This window comes from Myotis daubentonii, chromosome 19 (genome assembly GCF_963259705.1).
Source record: "Myotis daubentonii chromosome 19, mMyoDau2.1, whole genome shotgun sequence".
Taxonomy (NCBI): Eukaryota; Metazoa; Chordata; class Mammalia; order Chiroptera; family Vespertilionidae; genus Myotis; species Myotis daubentonii.
The window spans coordinates 14,029,662-14,047,130 of record NC_081858.1 but is presented as its reverse complement, the minus strand read 5'-3'; the positions used below and the strand labels follow the sequence as shown (position 1 = coordinate 14,047,130).

General features: G+C 53.3%; 1 protein-coding gene across 11 annotated transcripts in view; it reads left to right on the top strand.

Moving 5' to 3' along the window:
* Positions 1-17,469, top strand: part of MED15 (mediator complex subunit 15) — a 62,398-nt gene that overhangs the window by 42,221 nt on the left and 2,708 nt on the right. For 6 of the 11 annotated variants that reach the window (XM_059676281.1, XM_059676277.1, XM_059676272.1 and 3 more), the window contains 9 exons: positions 425-654; positions 1,691-2,011; positions 3,178-3,282; positions 9,033-9,152; positions 15,494-15,630; positions 15,728-15,855; positions 16,079-16,213; positions 16,296-16,359; positions 17,034-17,100. In XM_059676281.1, coding sequence (XP_059532264.1) covers positions 425-654; positions 1,691-2,011; positions 3,178-3,282; positions 9,033-9,152; positions 15,494-15,630; positions 15,728-15,855; positions 16,079-16,213; positions 16,296-16,359; positions 17,034-17,100 — 1,307 coding nt within the window. Of the gene's footprint in view, positions 1-363; positions 655-1,690; positions 2,012-3,177; positions 3,283-9,032; positions 9,153-15,493; positions 15,631-15,727; positions 15,856-16,078; positions 16,214-16,295; positions 16,360-17,033; positions 17,101-17,469 lie in introns of all 11 variants that reach the window. The other 5 variants (XM_059676283.1, XM_059676276.1, XM_059676284.1 and 2 more) reach the window with 4 other exon arrangements.

Here is a 17,469-nt window from a genome sequence, read left to right as displayed (position 1 = left end):
GAATCCTATTTGGCAATAAAAATAAATGACATATTGATATGTGCTACAGCATGGGTGAACCTTGTAAATATTATGCTAAGTGAAAGAAGCCCATCAAAAAAGACCACATATTGTGAGCTTCCATTAATTTGAAATGTCCAGAATAGACGAAGCCATAAAGACAGAAAGTAGATTGGTAGTTACCAGAGGCTGGGCTTCTTGGCTATCCAAAAGACTTAGCTCTTTTCTTTTTTCTATATTATTATAGAACAATTCATAATAGTAAGTTCCATAATCCACACAAATGTTGCTCCCATCACATATGTTCAATCCCAGCAGCAGGTGGGGCAGCAGATGGTTTTACCACCCTCCCTTTCTGCACAGCCCTGGGCAATGGGCTCTGCTGGCCTTGTACAGCCGGGCCTGATTCCGGGTCTGTCTCCAGCCCAGCTGCAGCTCCAGCAGGTGGCGTTGCAGCAGCAGCAACAGCAGCAGCAGCAGTTCCAGCAGCAGCAGGCGGCATTGCAGCAGCAGCAGCAGCAGCAGTTCCAGGCTCAGCAGAATGCCATGCAGCAGCAGTTCCAGGCAGTGGTGCAGCAGCAGCAGCAGCAGCTCCAGCAGCAGCAGCAGCAACAGCAGCACCTGCTTAAATTGCACCATCAAAACCAGCAACAGGTACCAGGTGCTCTTGTTCCTGTACTTGGCCTCCCTCCCGTGGTGTTGGAGCTCTGGACACGCACCAGCCATTGTGATGGGTGTAGGGACCCAGAGCCAGTAGTGGATCCTCCTGACACCTGGTGCCTCAGCTTCCTTCTTCATGAGCTTCCCACAGAACCTAGAACATGGAGGAAAAATAGGCCCTGACTTGCGAGGAGGTAATCTGATCTCACTAGACTGGCCTCTCTGCCAGACTTGGGTGTCTAGCTGCAGACCTACGTGCTGGGGGCTGACTCAGTGGAGGCTCTGGGTGCAGGCGATTCATATAAGAGTTAGCTGAATCAAGAAGTGAGACGAACTCTCCAAGATGCATGAATGCTTGAGCCATCACGTGGGCTTGTTTGGTGCCTGAACACAGCACTAATCAACCTACATTTAGTGTCCTACAGGGTCATGGCAATGTCACATTAGAAACCCTGCTCCTAAGAACACAGTCACCCCATCCCCCATGGTTTACAGTCAGCATCAGACATGTTAAGCATCTATTGTTAGGTCCGCTCTTGGCTGAGGGAGGGAATCCCTGAGGGGACCTTCACTTTTCTACCTCCTCCAGGCCTTGGCTCGCTGACTCCTTTTCTCAGTGGCCACCCTCTCAGAACCGACAGTGAGTCTTCAGTCCCCCCTTCATCTTCATCCTGAAAATCAGACATTGGCCGTCTTCGTGAGGCTCGTACTATTGACCAGTGTAGGGACCTTGGAGGTTTGAGTCACCTGAGCGTTGATCCCAGCCTCCATAGAGCTGCATCCATATGTTACTCTTACTGAACTCTCCCAATATGTCCCTTGAATCTCCCATCCTCTCAGGTCTAGGGGCAGAGCAGCCAGCGTCTGATGGCCAGGGCACAAGTGCACTCCTGGTGTTTCCTCAGTGTTCTCTGTGGGAAGTGCTCCCTCTGCCCCGTGTGAGGACAGCCCCGGCAGGCTTCCTGGGGCAAGGCTGGCACAGTGCCCAGAGGCCGATGGGGTGACGAAGTGCTACTTGTTCTGCCCCTAGATACAGCAGCAGCAGCAGCTGCAGAGGATGGCACAGTTGCAGCTGCAGCAACAGCAGCAGCAGCAGGCTTTGCAGGCCCAGCCGCCAATGCAGCAGCCACCAATGCAGCAGCCACAGCCTCCCCCCTCCCAGGCCCTGCCCCAGCAGCTGCAGCAGATGCATCACCCACAGCACCACCAGCCACAGCCACAGCCTCAGCAACCACCAGTGGCTCAGAACCAACCATCACAGCTCCCGCCACAGTCACAGACCCAGCCTTTGGTGTCGCAGGCTCCAGCCCTCCCTGGACAGATGCTATACCCCCAACCTCCGCTGAAGCTTGTGAGTACCCATGACTTGTGGTAGGCCGTGGCTCCTCTCTGGTATCATATGAAGCTTGTGGCCATTAGCAGTTTCTGAAGCTCTTTGGCTATAGACGGCATGTCCTCTCTTCAAGCAATGGGACTCGGGTGACCCTTTCCTGTGTTGGCCTTCACGTCTGGCTCAGTGAGGGAGTGTGCATTCCAAGAGCTGCTGCAGCCTGCACTGGAGTAGCAGTTTGTCTTCCAAGCAGCATGGCTGATTGTGGTGGTCGCCGTGGCCATTTTAAAATAATGGATGATTTTAGGATTGTTGATGACTAGATAGGTGACAGCATGTGCATTCTCACTGTGGGAAGGACCTGTCACCTCCATTAAGCATCCATGGTGGTTTGCTACTTGCTCAGAGTTTCTGATCAAAGATCCCTGTCATTACCATGTTTTTGAGGAGGGTATTAATATAAAATGTTACTTTCAGTCTTATTATGCATCTCTGTACAAAGCAAAAATCCAGTCAGTGACATTTACACAGAGGACAGAATATTGCCACCAAGTTAGGAGTAGCTACGTCAAGGGGCCATTTTTATGTGTGGGGTTTTTTTGCTCGTTTCCTTGGTTTTCATGACCTTTTCTATGTGTGACTCATTGAATGGAGTAAGGATAGGCCATGCCTGAATTGAGTGGCAAGTGAATAGAAGGCTCACAGGAGCAGGCTGAAAGGCTGGGGATAGTTGGGAGAAGCAGGTATTAGTAGACCTGCCACCTAGGAGCCATCCTTCTGCTGGCTGGCCATCCACTCTGGTTTCTTTTGAGGCATCAGGGCTCTGAGTGGGACTCTTATAGGCTGTTAGTGTGCTTGGGCCCGAGGTTGAGAAGGCTGGGCTGTGTGGTTGGAGCCATTGCTTTGTTTGCAGGGATAGATGGTGATGACATCTCAGTGGGAAAGCTGTACTTCTCACCAGAGTTTAGAGGAAGTGGGACTCCACTGTGCAACTCAAAGACAGGCTGGTGTGGGACATTGCTCATGAGCTAAAGGATAAGGAACGGCCATTAAGGTGACATAATAACCAGTGAAGACATAACGATCCCATCCTCCTCATAAGAAGTTTCGAACGTCAAAGCTCCCCCAGAAGTAGTGGGTACTCTGCTCTCCGTGGCTCCAAATCGAATTCTCCCTTCCTCCCCCAGGTCCGAGCTCCGATGGTGGTGCAGCAGCCCCAGGTGCAGCCACCGGTGCAGCAGCAGACAGCGCCGACAGCTCAGGCCCCCCAGATAGTGGGTTCTGGAGTCCAGGTGAGGGCCATCAGAGCCAAGGGCTTCTGTAGTTAGCAGGTGCATGTCCACTTGCGAATGGAGCTGGATTTCTAGCGCTCTGTGGCGAGGGTCCTGGTTGGATCAGGGCCAGGTTGGTAAAGCGTGGGTCTTCTCTTCCCTGGCACTTTGCGAGATGATGGCTTTCCGGGAGCTGGTCCCTGGAGTCATGAGGTAGCCAGCTCTGCTTGATGATATCTGAGTCCCCCGGCTGCCTAGTGCACGTGCCATTCCCACCTCTCCTCTGATGTCCTTTTTCTTACCTCTTTCCTTCTTAGACCACCCAGTGGAGAGGGGAGTGTTGTCGTCTCATGCTTGCCTCACTCTGAGTATGGGGCTAGCAGGGGGTGGACAGTAGAAAGAGCGTGGGAATGGTGGCATCTGGCTCCAGCTGACAGCGCAGGCTTGTGCTGAGGTCCCTGCCAGGCTGACTTCTGGGGCTTACTCCTGTGCTGGGAAAGTGTGGCCGGGGCCCACCACGTTCACCCTCTGGGTATTGGATATTGATGGATGGAGGAGGCCTTGCCCCGCCTTTTCGTAGTAGAGACCAGATTCTTGTTGGTTTCTGGGGGTTGGAGCTTGGCCCTGTGACTTCTCCATGGACACCCTCCCTTACCCTTGTGCTGGTGCTGAGGTGGGGGGACATCCAGTCTGGGGCCTCGGTTCTTCCTGTCTCCACCCAGTGGTTAGAGCACAACAGTCCAGCTCAGAAGAGTGTTGGCTTTAGATGGAGCAGACATACTAGTTGATGTGAGGCTACAGCCACCCGGTGCCACACTGCACTCCTGCCCCGCTCGTTACCCGTGAGTGCACAGGGCCAAAGGTCGAGCACTTCTCGGATTCAGTGTGTTCCCTTAGTGTCAGATGACATTTCCCTGTGGGGGACGCTCAGAAACAGTCCTTCCTGGTCCCAGCTGCGTGGCTGGAGTTGTGGGAAGCTGCCTGAGGAGTAGCTAGCCGAAGGGAGGAACCTGCGATGTTTCGATGCAGCTGAGCCAGCCTAGCAGCCTCTGGGGTCACTGCACCAAATGATCTGGCCCAGAGTTCCCCATGGCACCAGCGTGCCCAGACACAGTCCTGTGTGAGACACAATGAACTTCATGTCTGTAGCAGGGACAGGAGCTGGCTGCTCTGTGTGACGAGGTTGGAGTCCGTCTCTGCTGCCACTGCTGTGTGTCTGTCCTGTGCTTGTGCTCAGGCTTCCTAGGGCTCCCTCCTCTTGGTGTCTCACGCAGAGAAGGAGGTGCGTGGTCAGAACCATGGCCCACCCAGTGCACAGAAGCCACTGCCCTTGTCACCAACTGGCCCTCCCTCCTCTGTCCCAGGACCATTCTTAATGGAAACTCCTGGTTCTCGGGTCCAGTCTAGTAGGAGAGTGAGAAGCTTGGCATTTTTGACCTTGCACTGGGCCGTCCTGAAGCAGAACTTCTCTCTCCATCCCATTTATCGGTGTTTGGGAATGAGCTGCCGTAGGAAGGTTGATGTCTTCCGACCGAGGTCCGGCCCCATCCTGCTGGTTTATTCCTAGGCTTCTTGCTCAAGGACGTGTACTCCCTGTCGCTTCCCTGGCACCTCGCCACCTTCCAGAAGCAGGCATGGTTGTTTGTGCTCAGTACCCTGCATGAGCCCGTGTGCAGCGCTGCTTTTCGCAGCAGTTACTCTGCCCTTTGCTTCTGCTGGAGGTCCCAGTCCAGCCAGCTCGGGAGCTTGGCCGTGGGCTTGGCCGTGGGCTCAGTCCCCTCTAGAGTAACCTTGATGTGTAACCTTCTTTACCTCCAGGTGGAGGCACAAGGCTGCTGGCAGGCAACGCTCAGAGGGGACGGGGCCTCTTTTTTTCAGGAGGGGGACTCGTAGCTGGGGTGGATGGAGTACTTGAGTACTTGTGGGTGGGTTTGGTTTTATAAAGAATGAGCCTTCAGGTTTTCTTTTAGGAGCAGTGTCCACCTCATTCCTGTGTGTCACAGACCAGCGTCGGGTAGAGTGGGTGAGAGGCCTCACCCTGCCCTGTGTGGCCCATGGTGGGATTCCCGGGTGCTGGCGGCACAGGAAGCGTTCTTGAAGCCCAGGTGTGCGAGTGTCTGTGTGTGCCGTGCCCCAGCCCAGACGCAGAACCTGCCTCTGATCTGCTGGTTCACCTCTGGGCTCCTGGCAGGCAGTGCAGTTTTGTGGAGCCTGGTTGGCTGGCATCCCTGCATTCTATTAGCAGCGGTGTCCCCAGGGTGGACAAGCCTTCCTGGGAGAATCTCTGGGTTCACAGCTTTCCTTTGCAACCTGGACAAGACAAGGCTAGAGATACTTGGACCCCAAAACTTTAAATATATGTGGTGACTGTAGAATGTGGGTAGTTAAGAGAACTATAAATAAGGGAAACATTTCAGACTAGAAGAAACAGTTTGATATCTTTTCTTTCCAGTTCTCACGTAGTGGAGGTCATAGGACATACATAGGATTTTGTGTATGGCTATTACATTACAATAGAGGTAAAACGTTTTATAATTAAAATATCTCAGTGAACATTATTCTATAGGTAGTGTTCCTTTTATGAATATATCCTGCTGTCCTTAATTTATGTACTGCTCTTGGATCCTGAGATTATTTTCATTTTTTTACTGTTACCAGGGATGCATGTCTAATGCATGGCTGGGTTTTAGATGGTTTCCTGATGCTTCCCAGTGAGTCACTGGGTCATTTTGGTGCCCCTGAATTGTGTCAGCCAGTCGTCTACTAGGGGTTTAAAGATGCAAGCTAGTACTCCTATGTGGTGCCCATGCATTTGACATCAGGACATGGTGACCACGTGTCGCAGCTTTACATATGTGAACTGCTGCTCGCAGGGGCAAGTGCTGGTTCTGTGAAAGAAGTGCTGAGACTGGGCTTGAGCTGGTAGCCCTCCATGCCTTGTCTCTCAACTCTGTCCCCTCGGCACAGAAAAGAGGTGCCTCGTCAAACACTCCATGGTGGTGTGGCCGGATGAGTGGCCAGGGCTCAACCAGGGGCTGAGTTTGGTGTGTGGTGTGCTACGAAAATTGGTGTGCCCTATTATGTAGATGCTTGGTTCTCGTATGTAATGTTATTTGTGTAAATGAGAAAGTTGATGTCATTGTCACTACAGTGGGACTTATTAGGTCACACAGGGTAGCTGCACTAACTTCTATTTCTTTCATAAATGCTATCTGTGACTGCATATAAAACCAGAACAGAATGTGTCTCCATTTCCAAACAGTCCCTATGTTTTTATCTTTCAACATTCTATTTTTTGGTCTATGGAAACTTAATTAAACTTTTAAAAAATCTTTGTTGAAAGTATTACATAGGTCCTCCTTTTTCCCTCCTTAATCTCTTCCAGTCGCTCCCATCCTCCCCGAGACCCTCACCACCTCATTGTGCCCACGGGTTGTGCATATATGCATACAGGTTCATTCCCACTCACCCCTCCCCTGCCTTCCCTCGGAGTTCAACAGTCTTAATTATAACTTTCAAGTTACAAAAGCATTATCATCAGAGATACTTCCCTGTCCTAGCCAGTTTTTCTCAGTGGAAAGGACATCGGCCTGGACTGAAGGGTCCCAGGTTTGATTCTGGTGAAGGGCATGTACCTCGGTTGCAGGCTCGATCCCTGACCCCGGTCGGGACAGGTGTGGGAGGCAACCAATTGATGTGTCTCTCACACTGATGTTTCTCTCTGGCTCTCCCCTTCTCTTCCACTCTCTCTAAAAAGCAATGAAAAAATATCCTCGGGTGAAGATTAAAAAAAAAAAAAAATAGATACTTCCCTGATGTGCCGCCCTGTATGGACGCTCTCTGTCCTCCTTCCAGGCCCTCCTGCCCAGTGACCATGGAGGAGCCAGGCCCGCAGCCCTAAGCCTTAAGGATGGAGCTTGCATTCCTTTCTGGGTGGATGTGTGTTGGGAGGTAAAGAAATGTGGTCACTCAGCAGAATGGGAGAATGAGTTGCTGGGTGTTTGCTGCCTGGGTCATCTGATTTAGTAAACACTACTGTTGTGTTTTCATTAGAATTTGTGGTTAAAAGAAAATGAGCTTTTCCTCCCAGGATTTCTCAGTTACAAGAAAACCAGTCAGCAGCAAATTAGATTTAAGCATTCATTCCTTATTACTTTCGTTTCTTCATGGAAAAAAATTTGCAACTCTCTTGTACTACCTGACTTACTTCCAGATCGTTCTCCCTCTGACAAGAGCACTTTTTAGTGGCCACTGACCCTAATGTGCAACCCATTGGTGGTTATAAATGGACACTGTTTACTGTTACCCCCATCTGCCCATGGGCTGAGAGCTGAACCCAGGACAGAGCTGCTTTTGGCCCCACCCTGGGCTTGGGGAGTAGGTTCAGGTAAGAGTCATGTTTCCCCAGGCTTCCTGTCCTCACACCCTCCCCAACACCCCACTTTATGTCTAAACTGGGTGGTGAGCGGTGGGCTCTTCAGGACCGCGCTCATGTTTGGCAGACACCAGAATGCCTTCCTTACCCCCCACCCCCAGGGAGTTCTTTTGTTGGGGTGGCTGCAGAAATGTCTTCTCCCAGCCCGGTGTGAGGGCTGCCCCATTCCCATCGCTGTTGGAAGGCTCAGGTTGGAATCTGATACTGCTTGTGTCACCCCCAGCTTGCGGTGCCTGCTGCATGTGACCCGTGAATGTGAGTGTGGAACACAGTTGTGATGCCAGAGATCTCCCCTCAGCCCTTTCCCCTGCTTCTGAGCTCTGTCCTGGCACCACCTCGCCGCATGGACTGAATCGCCATCAGTGCCGCTTCGCTTCAGTCTCACGGACTGGCCCACACCCTCATGGGACAGATGTTTTTGTTCCCCATGGTTCACCCCTCTTCCTTTCTGAGGGGCTGAGTTGTTATAGCTTGGTTTCACCTGAAAAGTTGGGAGTGCACACAGGCCTATTCTCCATCCGAGCCCAGAGTGAGAATGACCAGGCCTCAGGAGGCCACCGGTTCCCGGGAGTGCAAGCCAGGCCTTGACCTACGACAGTGCTGCCCCGATGTTCTCAGAAGCATAAGTTGATGAGGAGAGTGGTCCCAGGACAGGCTGGAATTCTGGAATTTGGAATCATCTTGTATGTTTAAGGACAGACCTGACCCATGTCCGTGGGGGAGGCATACCTCCTCATGAGCTCGAGGCTTTAAGCAGAGGCCCAGGCTTCCCTTGCCCACCTCTCCCTGGTTTTAGTGATAAACTGGTTCCCCGGTAGAAACTTAACCGCCTGGAGGAGACAAGGACAGTTTGAGTGCAGGCCCTCGGAGGTGGTTGCATAAGGCAGTATCCTATTGGGAAGGAAAGGTGAGCTGGTTTACCTGTCCTCTTCCCCATTTTAATGACAGCCGACTTCTGACCAGCTTTGGCGGAGCGCACTCTCTCAAAGTCTGTCCCAGGAGCTCGATCTCCTAAAAACACCCTTTGGCCATTGAGGTCTGGCCCTGAAGGCTCTGTGGGCGCATCAGCAGGTCAGAGGCTCGAGGAAGGAGTGCATCCAACATAATAGAAAGGTCTGGAGGCAGCATTCTTGGCGGCTCCTCTAGATTCCCGATGCCTAGATGGGCCTCCATGCTGTGGGCTTGAACATGAAGGCCGGACTGCCCCTAGCCCCTGAAGGCCCCTCACCCTTGTCATGGAGCTACTTGTCACAGAGGCTGCACACCCCTCTCCACCTGCCCCTGCACTGAGTTTCTTTGTTGCGATCACCTTGTCTGTTGTCCCTCTGTCCTCAAGATGGTCGCCGAAGCCTTGGCCCAAGGCGGGATGCAAGTAAGAGCCCGGTTCCCGCCCACCACCGCTGTGTCTGCTGTCCAGTCAAGCTCCATCCCTTTGGGCAGAGAGCCCTCGGCACAGGTATTTACGGGGCGGTGCCCAGGGCTCCTGGGAAGCTTGGGGTTCTCTGAGCGCCTTTGTGAGACACACTGTAATCTCTGTGACTTCCTTCACAGTGGCTCTCAGAGTACCTAACCAAGCTTACATGAGGCCAAACCCGGCTTGTTTCTTGAGGGGATGTGAGTAAATATCTGGGCTTATTTTTATTTTAATATTTTGGATAGTTCTGACGTTTTCATTTTCTAGAGAATGTGGGAGTAAATATCTTTTAAAAATGTTACTGTTGCCCTAGCTGGTTTGGTGCAGTGGATAGAGTGTTGGCCTGTGGACTGAAGGGTCCCAGGTTTGATTCCAGTCAAGGGCCATGCCTGGATTGTGGGCTTGATTCCCCATTAGCGGGCGTGCAGGAGACAGCGATCATTAATTCTCTCTCCTCATTGATGTTTCTCTCTCTCCCTCTCCTTCCCTCTCTGAAATCAGTAAAAATAAATATTTTTTAAAATGTTAGTATTCAGTGGTTGAGCGTCAACCTATGAACCAGGAGATCATCGTTCAATTTCCAGTCAGGGCACATGCCCAGGTTACAGGCTCAATCCCTAATGGGGGGCATGTAGGAGGCAGCCAATCAGTGATTCTCTCTCATCATTGATGTTTCGATCTCTCTCTCTTCCTCAGCCTTCCTCTCTGAAATCAATAAAAATAGATTTAAAAAAAGAAAAATGTTAGTGTTTTAGCCCTGGCGGTTGTGGCTCATTTCATGCACTGGAAGGTCACCAGTTCGATTCCTAGTTTTGGGCTCCCCAGTAGGGGGCATGCAGGAGGTAGCTGATTGATGTTTCCCTTTCCCTCTCCCTTTCTGTCTAAAAGCAATAAAACATTGTTTCTAAGTTAGTGTCTTAGATAGCTATTAGCCATATGTAACTATTTACATTTAAACTAATTAAAATTAAATAAAACTAAAAATTGAGTTTCTCAAGTTACAGTCAGTTGAAATTTAATTACATTTCAAGTGCCCAGTAACCTCATGGGGAAATCAGTGACTGTCATCCTGGACACCACAGATCATCAGACAAGTCAGTCCATGGAAGCAAAATGTCATCAGCCCGTGCTGCTGTAGAGGTGCTGTGTAGAGCATAGAATTTACCACACCCCTCTTTCTAGGTACATAGAGACTTCTGTGTACATTACATGTTTTCAGGGATACGAATTTCTGGTTCTTTCATGATAGGAAATTTGGAATTCTTCTATGGTATATTTGTTTAACAAATAGTCATGTGCGTTCCATGGGCCAGGCACCATTTTAAGATTCTGAGAATAAATTGGAGATAAGGTTTCCTTATCTTATGGGACTTTCTTCCCATTTTAATGGGCTTGCTGTTAAAACCTCAGATTTGCCAAAACTTTAGCATTCATTTTCTGTTGTCAGGGAGATACATCTATAGTCCTAGATACATCTATAGGCCCCAGCCTTTCTCTGATATTTCCAGCGTTTAAACCTGTTATCTTCCCACACACGTACACGCACACATAGGGCCAGAGACACCTTGGGCATTCAGTTGTTCATGGTTCCAGAATTGGTGTATTTCTAATCCAGTCCCTTCTAAAAAAAAAAGATAGCTTATTCCAAAAATATATCATTAAGCACCGGTTGGTGTGGCTCAGTTGGTTGAATGTTGTCTGGTGCACCAAAGGGTAATGGGTTCAATTCCTGGTCAGGACACTTACCTAGGTTGTGGGTTTGATCCCCGGTCAGGGTGAGGCAACCAATCAGTGTTTCTCTGTTTCTCTCTCTCCCTCCCTCCCTCCCTTCCTCTCTCTCTAACATCGATTTTTTTAAAATGTGGTGAGGAGCCCAGCTGGCATGGCTCAGTGGTTCAGCGTCGACCTATGAACCAGGAGGTCAGGGTTCAATTCCCGGTCAGGGCACATGCCCAGGTTACAGGCTCAGTCCCCAGTGTGGGACGTGCAGGAGGCAGCCTATCAGTGACTCTCTCTCATCATTGATGTTTCTCTCTCTCTCTCCCTCTCCATTCTGCTCTGAAATCAATAAAAAAAATTTTTTTTTTAAAGAATGTATTGAGGAGCCACCCCTGCTGTCTAACAAGGGTCTCACCCAAGCTCTCAGCAGCTGACACCTCCAGACCTTGGCATGTCCGTATGGCATGGCATGTGGCTACTGTCTACCCCCGGCCACCTGCACAGAGCCCACAGCAGGGTGTGCTTCAGTATCGAGAGTGCCTGTCTGGTTTTTACCTTTGGCAACAAATTGGGTTCAAGAAAACAAGCAGGTTAGAATGTCAGATCCTCTTTCATCAGTCTTTCTTGAGCCGAGGCTCCAGCGTCTCTGCCTCTCCTCCAGCCCATCTCCTGGCTGCATCTTCATGTTGTGGTGCGGATGCTTCAGGGATATGGATGGTCGTAGCCAAGCAGAAGTCTGTGCCAGACACATGGAGGACACGGCGCCCCCCACATGGGAGTCCAGGGGTGACATGGGATCCTGTCCCAGCACTCCCTTGGTGGGTGTAAGCAGGTGGCTCCACAGTGGGACTCACTTTGCTCTAGAGAGTGACTCTGGGGACACATCACATGCAGGAGACCAGTAACGTGGGGCAGTTCCAGGGATGTCCAGTGGATGTGGGTGGTTCCAAGAAGGCTGGAGTGCATGGTGCTGCCAGCCTCCCCTGAGGTTTCTTTGCAGCACAAGGCTCTCCAGACCCACCTTGCTGCCCTCGGCCCCGCCGCCCTTCCGCCTCTGGCTGCTTGCTCTTTGCCTGCTCTATGCATCCACCTGGCCTTCCATCCGGCTTCTGCAGGCCCCCTTTCCACTTGTCCTTGCTTCCCCTGGGCAGCAGATGGCGCTGAGGTGCTTGCGCTCCCCTGCTAGACATGTGACCTTGAGTCGGTCACTTCCACCGGAGCTTTCACTTCCTGTGAGTGATGTGCAGGTGATGGGGGGACAGCATTCCATGGCTTTGCCAGTAGCTGTGATGGACATGCCCATGTTTGTGAAAGAATGTGCCAGAAGAGAAAGATTCAGAGCTGGAATGCAGTTCTCCCCTGATGAGCCCGGCACAGATGGAGGCAGCACAGCTAGCTGTCTTGCTCTCCTCTGTCCTAGAGGCCAGTCAGACCCGGCATGAACCTGAGGACCAGGGCTTACTGTCTTGTTAGCTGCCTCACTAGGCCAGTTTTTTCTTGACATGGGCCTTTGGGTGGCTGCTTCCTGTCTCAGATGTGTTATTGGTGACTCAGGACTCGGGAGTTCTGGGAGCCGTGGGCCTCCCAGCACTGATGCCAGAGAGGCGTCCTGACGGCCTCTGAGGGCTAATGTTTGCCGCCAACAGGAGTTGGGCATGTTTCCAGAGGAGCTGTCAGAAGCGAAGATCGGATGTCGGAGGCCAAGGGGTTTCCCTTAGCAGCCTTAAGAGTGTGGACTACAGTCCTGGCCGGTTTGGCTCAGTGGATAGAGGATTGGTCTGCGGACTGAAGGGTCCCAGGTTCGATTCCGGTCAAGGGCATGTGCCTTGGTTGTGGGCGCATCCTCAGTGGGGGGTGTGCAGGAGGCAGCTGATCGATGTTTCTCTTTCATGGATGTTTCTAATTCTCTATCCCTCTCCCTTCCTCTCTGTAAAAAATAAATAAAAATATATTTAAAAAAAAAAAAAAAGAGTGTTGACTACAGGGGCCAGAGGAGCCAGAGCTCAGGGCTGGACATGAGAGAGGGGCTTGGGGAAGAGGCAGCGCCACTGAGCTCACGCGCCCAGCTCAGGCAGGCTGTTCTTCACTGTGTCTTACACCCTCCGTCGGGTGCCTCGGGAGCTGTGTATGTCAGTGGCTCCGTGGAACCCAAAAGCAGAGGATGTGAGCAGAGTGTACCCTATTGCCCCATGTTCTGAGTGCTTGAGGGTGCCTCTTAAAATACAGGGCAGAGCAAAAGTAGGTTGACAGTTCATAGGGAAAATAATACAATAAATAATAATACAAGAATAAGCTTTTGTGTACTCACAATTGTAAACCTACTTTTGCCCCCCTCTGTACAGTTTCAGACACTTAGGTGGGAAGTGGACTGTGAAGTGGCCTTTCTGCTGCAGGTGCCTCATTCCCCTTCAGAGAAGCACTAGCTTTAGCCAACAGACAAAAGCCAAACATCTTCGAAGGGACAGCTGCTTGAACAGAGGCTGAAGCACTCTGGGGCAGGTGGGGCGCCTGCGGGGCCCAGGTGGTCAGGGAGAAGCCAGGTGAAAGGGTTTGACCTGGAGGCAGGAAGAGGGTGAGGCAAGATGCAGCTTCAGGGACTGTAGGGCAGGGAGTGGCAGCAGGTTGGAGTCGGGGAAGGGTTGAGGCTCAGAGGGCAGGTGGGGAGGGGTCTTTACAGGGAGGGTGCCAGGTCTCGGGTAGGGCCCTCAGGCCTTTGCCTCCCCCCTGCACCATGTGGTTCTCTGAATGGACTTTTCTGAGGCGACCTGTTCACCTTCCTAGTTCTGGGAGTTTGTTGACACCTGAGTAGCTTCTAGAGCATATGTTCTAGTGCAGGGGTCATGGGGCCCCAGGACTCAGTGCATCCAGGCCCAGTGAGGGCGTCCTACACAGAGGGAGTGGGAAGAGGGGGAGGGGGAGGAGGGCAAGAAGCTAAGCTGCTCCAGGCCGTTTGTGCCCTGCTGAGGTCAACATGAAACACCTGGAACCATGTTGCTCCCCTCAAGCTCCCTCACTCCAGCCCCTCCACTTCTGGCTTGAGCTGGTGCCTCTCTGACCCAGCCATGTTGGAAGTGCTGTGGTGGGCCTCTGTGTCCCCTGCAGCTCCGTCCCACACACTCGGTGGGTGGGGAGGAAGCCGGAGAACAGGAGAGGCCATTCGCTCCTGGGAGAAAGGGCAGGGCCCTGTGCCTGCCCCCGCCCGCCTCGTGGGGTAGGTGGATAGCGAAGGTGGCATCCTGTTTTCCTGGTGGGATCTGGGCTCTTTCAGACGTTCCTTCCTGCTCCCTGACAAGAGGACTGGAATGCAGCGACCCACTCCGAGTGGTCCTAACCCAGCATTCCCAATGCCATGGTGGAGGAGTGTGTGGGAGAGGGCAGTCGGTGTGTGGAACTGAATGGTTCAGGAGGCGGGGTGTGGGCTTGGCTATGCCAAACAGGCTCTGACGTGGTGCTAGGAGGGCAAGGAGGTTGACTAGGCTGTGGGAGAAGTCACCACCAACCCTTGGGAGTGCTCAGGCTGGCAGGGCCTTTGGGGTGACCCGATGTGTGGAGGGGCCGGGCCTTTATGCCACCATCGTTCAGTATTGGGTGAGGCAGCTCTCTCCGGGGCTTATTCCAGGAGAGGCTAGTTAACCCAGGGCTGGCAGGCAGACGTCTCCCCATAGCTGTCCTCACCACCTGGAACTGCCATCCTGAGCTTCGCAGTGGAAAGTGGTTGCTTCACACATCCTTGTCCCAGAGCCCTAGGGCAGTGGTCGGCAAACTCATTAGTCAACAGAGCCAAATATCAACAGTACAACGATTGAAATTTCTTTTGAGAGCCAGATTTTTTAAACTTAAACTATATAGGTAGGTACATTGTTATTAACTTAATTAGGGGACTCCTAAGGCTTAGGAAGAGCCACACTCAAGGGGCCAAAGAGCCGCATGTGGCTCGCGAGCCGCAGTTTGCCGACCACTGCCCTAGGGCATGTGGTTTCATCCTGTGGAGTTCACTGGGGAACAGGCACTTCCCTAGTGAAGACAGCGTGTAGTTGACTGTTGTGTCTCCTCAGTGAGGACTGAGGGAGTAGGGTGAGCCCTGGCTCTGCAAACAAGGCAGCAGCTTCTGAGAGTGATGCTGAGCCACTCACGTGACAGTGGGACCTGCGGGTCCAGACCCAGAGCCCCAGGCGAGGCATGCTGGTGAGGGCTGACCTGGGCCACTTTGCTCCCATTAAGTGAAGGATGGTCTCACCCATCACAGAGCGGGGTTTACAGAGGAGAGCTCCTCCAAGGCCACAGCCTTCCCTGGCCTCCCACTCCACAGTCTCCCACACGGGAAGGCAGGCACATGGGGATGTTTGTCCCAGCGCAGAACGCCCAGTTCTTCATGGGTCTCCCGCCATGGAGCGAGGGCTACCCCGCCAGGTCTTGGTCACCGTGTGTGTGTGTGTGTGTGTGTGTGTGTGTGCACCTGAGAGGTGGGGCACGTGCCTGTATTAGTATTTGAGAAGCAGGGCATCAAAGAAAGACAAGGGTATGCAGTGAGTGAGGCTGTGAGAGAGAGAGGGGGCTGTGCGTGCAGCCACGTGGGGTCTCCAAGCCTGAGCAGATGGGAACAAGGGGACAGTGGGGGTGAGAGTGTGTGGCAGGCGAGCAGGCTGAGCCCCCTCCACTTCCAGGTCAGCCAGAACAGCCTCACCATGCTGTCCTCGCCGTCGCCGGGCCAGCAAGTGCAGACCCCGCAGTCGATGCCTCCTCCCCCACAGCCGTCCCCGCAGCCCGGCCAGCCTAGCTCACAGCCCAACTCCAACGTCAGGTAGGCCTGGCCGGGGTGCCCCTCCCTGCCTGGCTCACAGGGAAGGCCCTGCTGGTGCCCACAGCTCACAGACGCGCTCCCTTTCCCTTTGCTGCAGCTCCGGCCCTGCCCCATCCCCCAGTAGCTTCCTGCCGAGCCCCTCACCACAGCCCTCCCAGAGTCCAGTGACAGCGCGCACCCCGCAGAACTTCAGTGTCCCCTCCCCGGGACCTTTAAACACCCCTGGTAAGTCGGGTTGGGGATGGGCGTAGCCTGCGACCCAGGGCCAATCCTGTCACCCACATTTGCCCTGGAGTTGAGATGCTGAGGGCAACGCTCTCACCCTCGTGAGGCCTCGCTTGTCAGGGGTGAGCAAACCCGAGCCCCTTGGAGCCCGAGCACCCCACCTTGAGGGTTTGCAGAGTCGGGCCTTGTGGACTGGCTGGGCTCACCAGCCTCTGTCCTGCAGTAAACCCCAGTTCCGTCATGAGCCCAGCGGGCTCCAGCCAGGCCGAGGAGCAGCAGTACCTGGACAAGCTGAAGCAGCTGTCCAAGTACATCGAGCCCCTACGCCGCATGATCAACAAGATCGACAAGAATGAAGGTGAGGGTGGGGCCTGCACGGGGGTTGGGGTGGGAGCGGCAGACTCCCAGGCTGTGTCTTAGTATCCCCTCTTCTGTTCCAGACAGAAAAAAGGACCTGAGTAAGATGAAGAGCCTCCTGGACATCCTGACTGACCCCTCCAAGAGGTGAGCATGTCCTCGGCCTCCAGGGAGGGCGGTGCTACACCCACAGCTCATGGGCGCCCCAGGCTGCTGCTCGGCCAGGCTAGGACAATGCAGAGTATAGGGAAGGGCCTGGGGCTCCACTTAGATGTGTCTGCTGAGGCTCTAAGCCCCTCCCCCCACCTTTGCCAGCTGTGGGCCAGCCCAGCTCACAGCCCAACTCCAGCATCAGCTTCTGGGGCCCTCATAAGACAGAGCCTTAAGAAGCACTCGGGAGGCGATGGAGTGACACAGCGCCAGAGCTGGGCCAGCGCCACAGAACTGCGTGTGGACTGGCCTTCAGGTTACTTCCCTTGGCTCAGACTGTGTCTCCTTCCTGGATTGCTTGTCTGGACAGAGTGCTAGACACTGCGGGGCTGGCCTATTGGAGTTTGATGGCCCACAGGCCTTCTTGGCTTGACCCCTCATTTGGGCCTCTGGCCTACCTATGCCTTGTTCTGCTGATCAGGACTGAGCAGCTCCTGGGGTGGGACCACCAGGCCCTTAGCTCTGGTTTCCTGTGGATGGGTCCAGTAGCCAAGGCTCCCGGCCTGACTGTCCAGGGGAGGTCAGATGGGTGTGGTTGGATTAGCACACGAGAGCTGCCAGTTCTCCCATCCTCTAGCACAGAGGGTCAGCTACGTACCCTCTCGCCACAGGTGCCCTCTGAAAACTCTGCAGAAGTGTGAGATCGCCCTGGAGAAACTCAAGAATGACATGGCGGTGGTGAGTGGGGTGCTGTGGTCTGGTGAGGTTCTGAGGGCAGCAGGGAATGTCAGGGCTCACCTGACAGTGACTCAGAACCACAGGCTAAGAGCTGCCCTCACTGTCCAGGGTGGGCAGAGGGGGCTCACCACTCAGCCTGGGCACCCTGCTTGGAGTTTTCTTCCAGGTAGGTCTGCTGTGGGTGGTGGGGAAGTGGGAGAAATTGCCCTCCAGCTGTCGCCTGTGGGTGCTTCCTCCAACATCCAAGCTGTGGGTTTTCCTTTAAGCTGTCTCCATATCCTGCCTCCACTTGCCAAGCAGTAGGCCAGGCCCTGGTGGGAGGGGATTGGGGAGACTGTGTCCAGGATTGGCCATCTTTGTGTGCAGGGG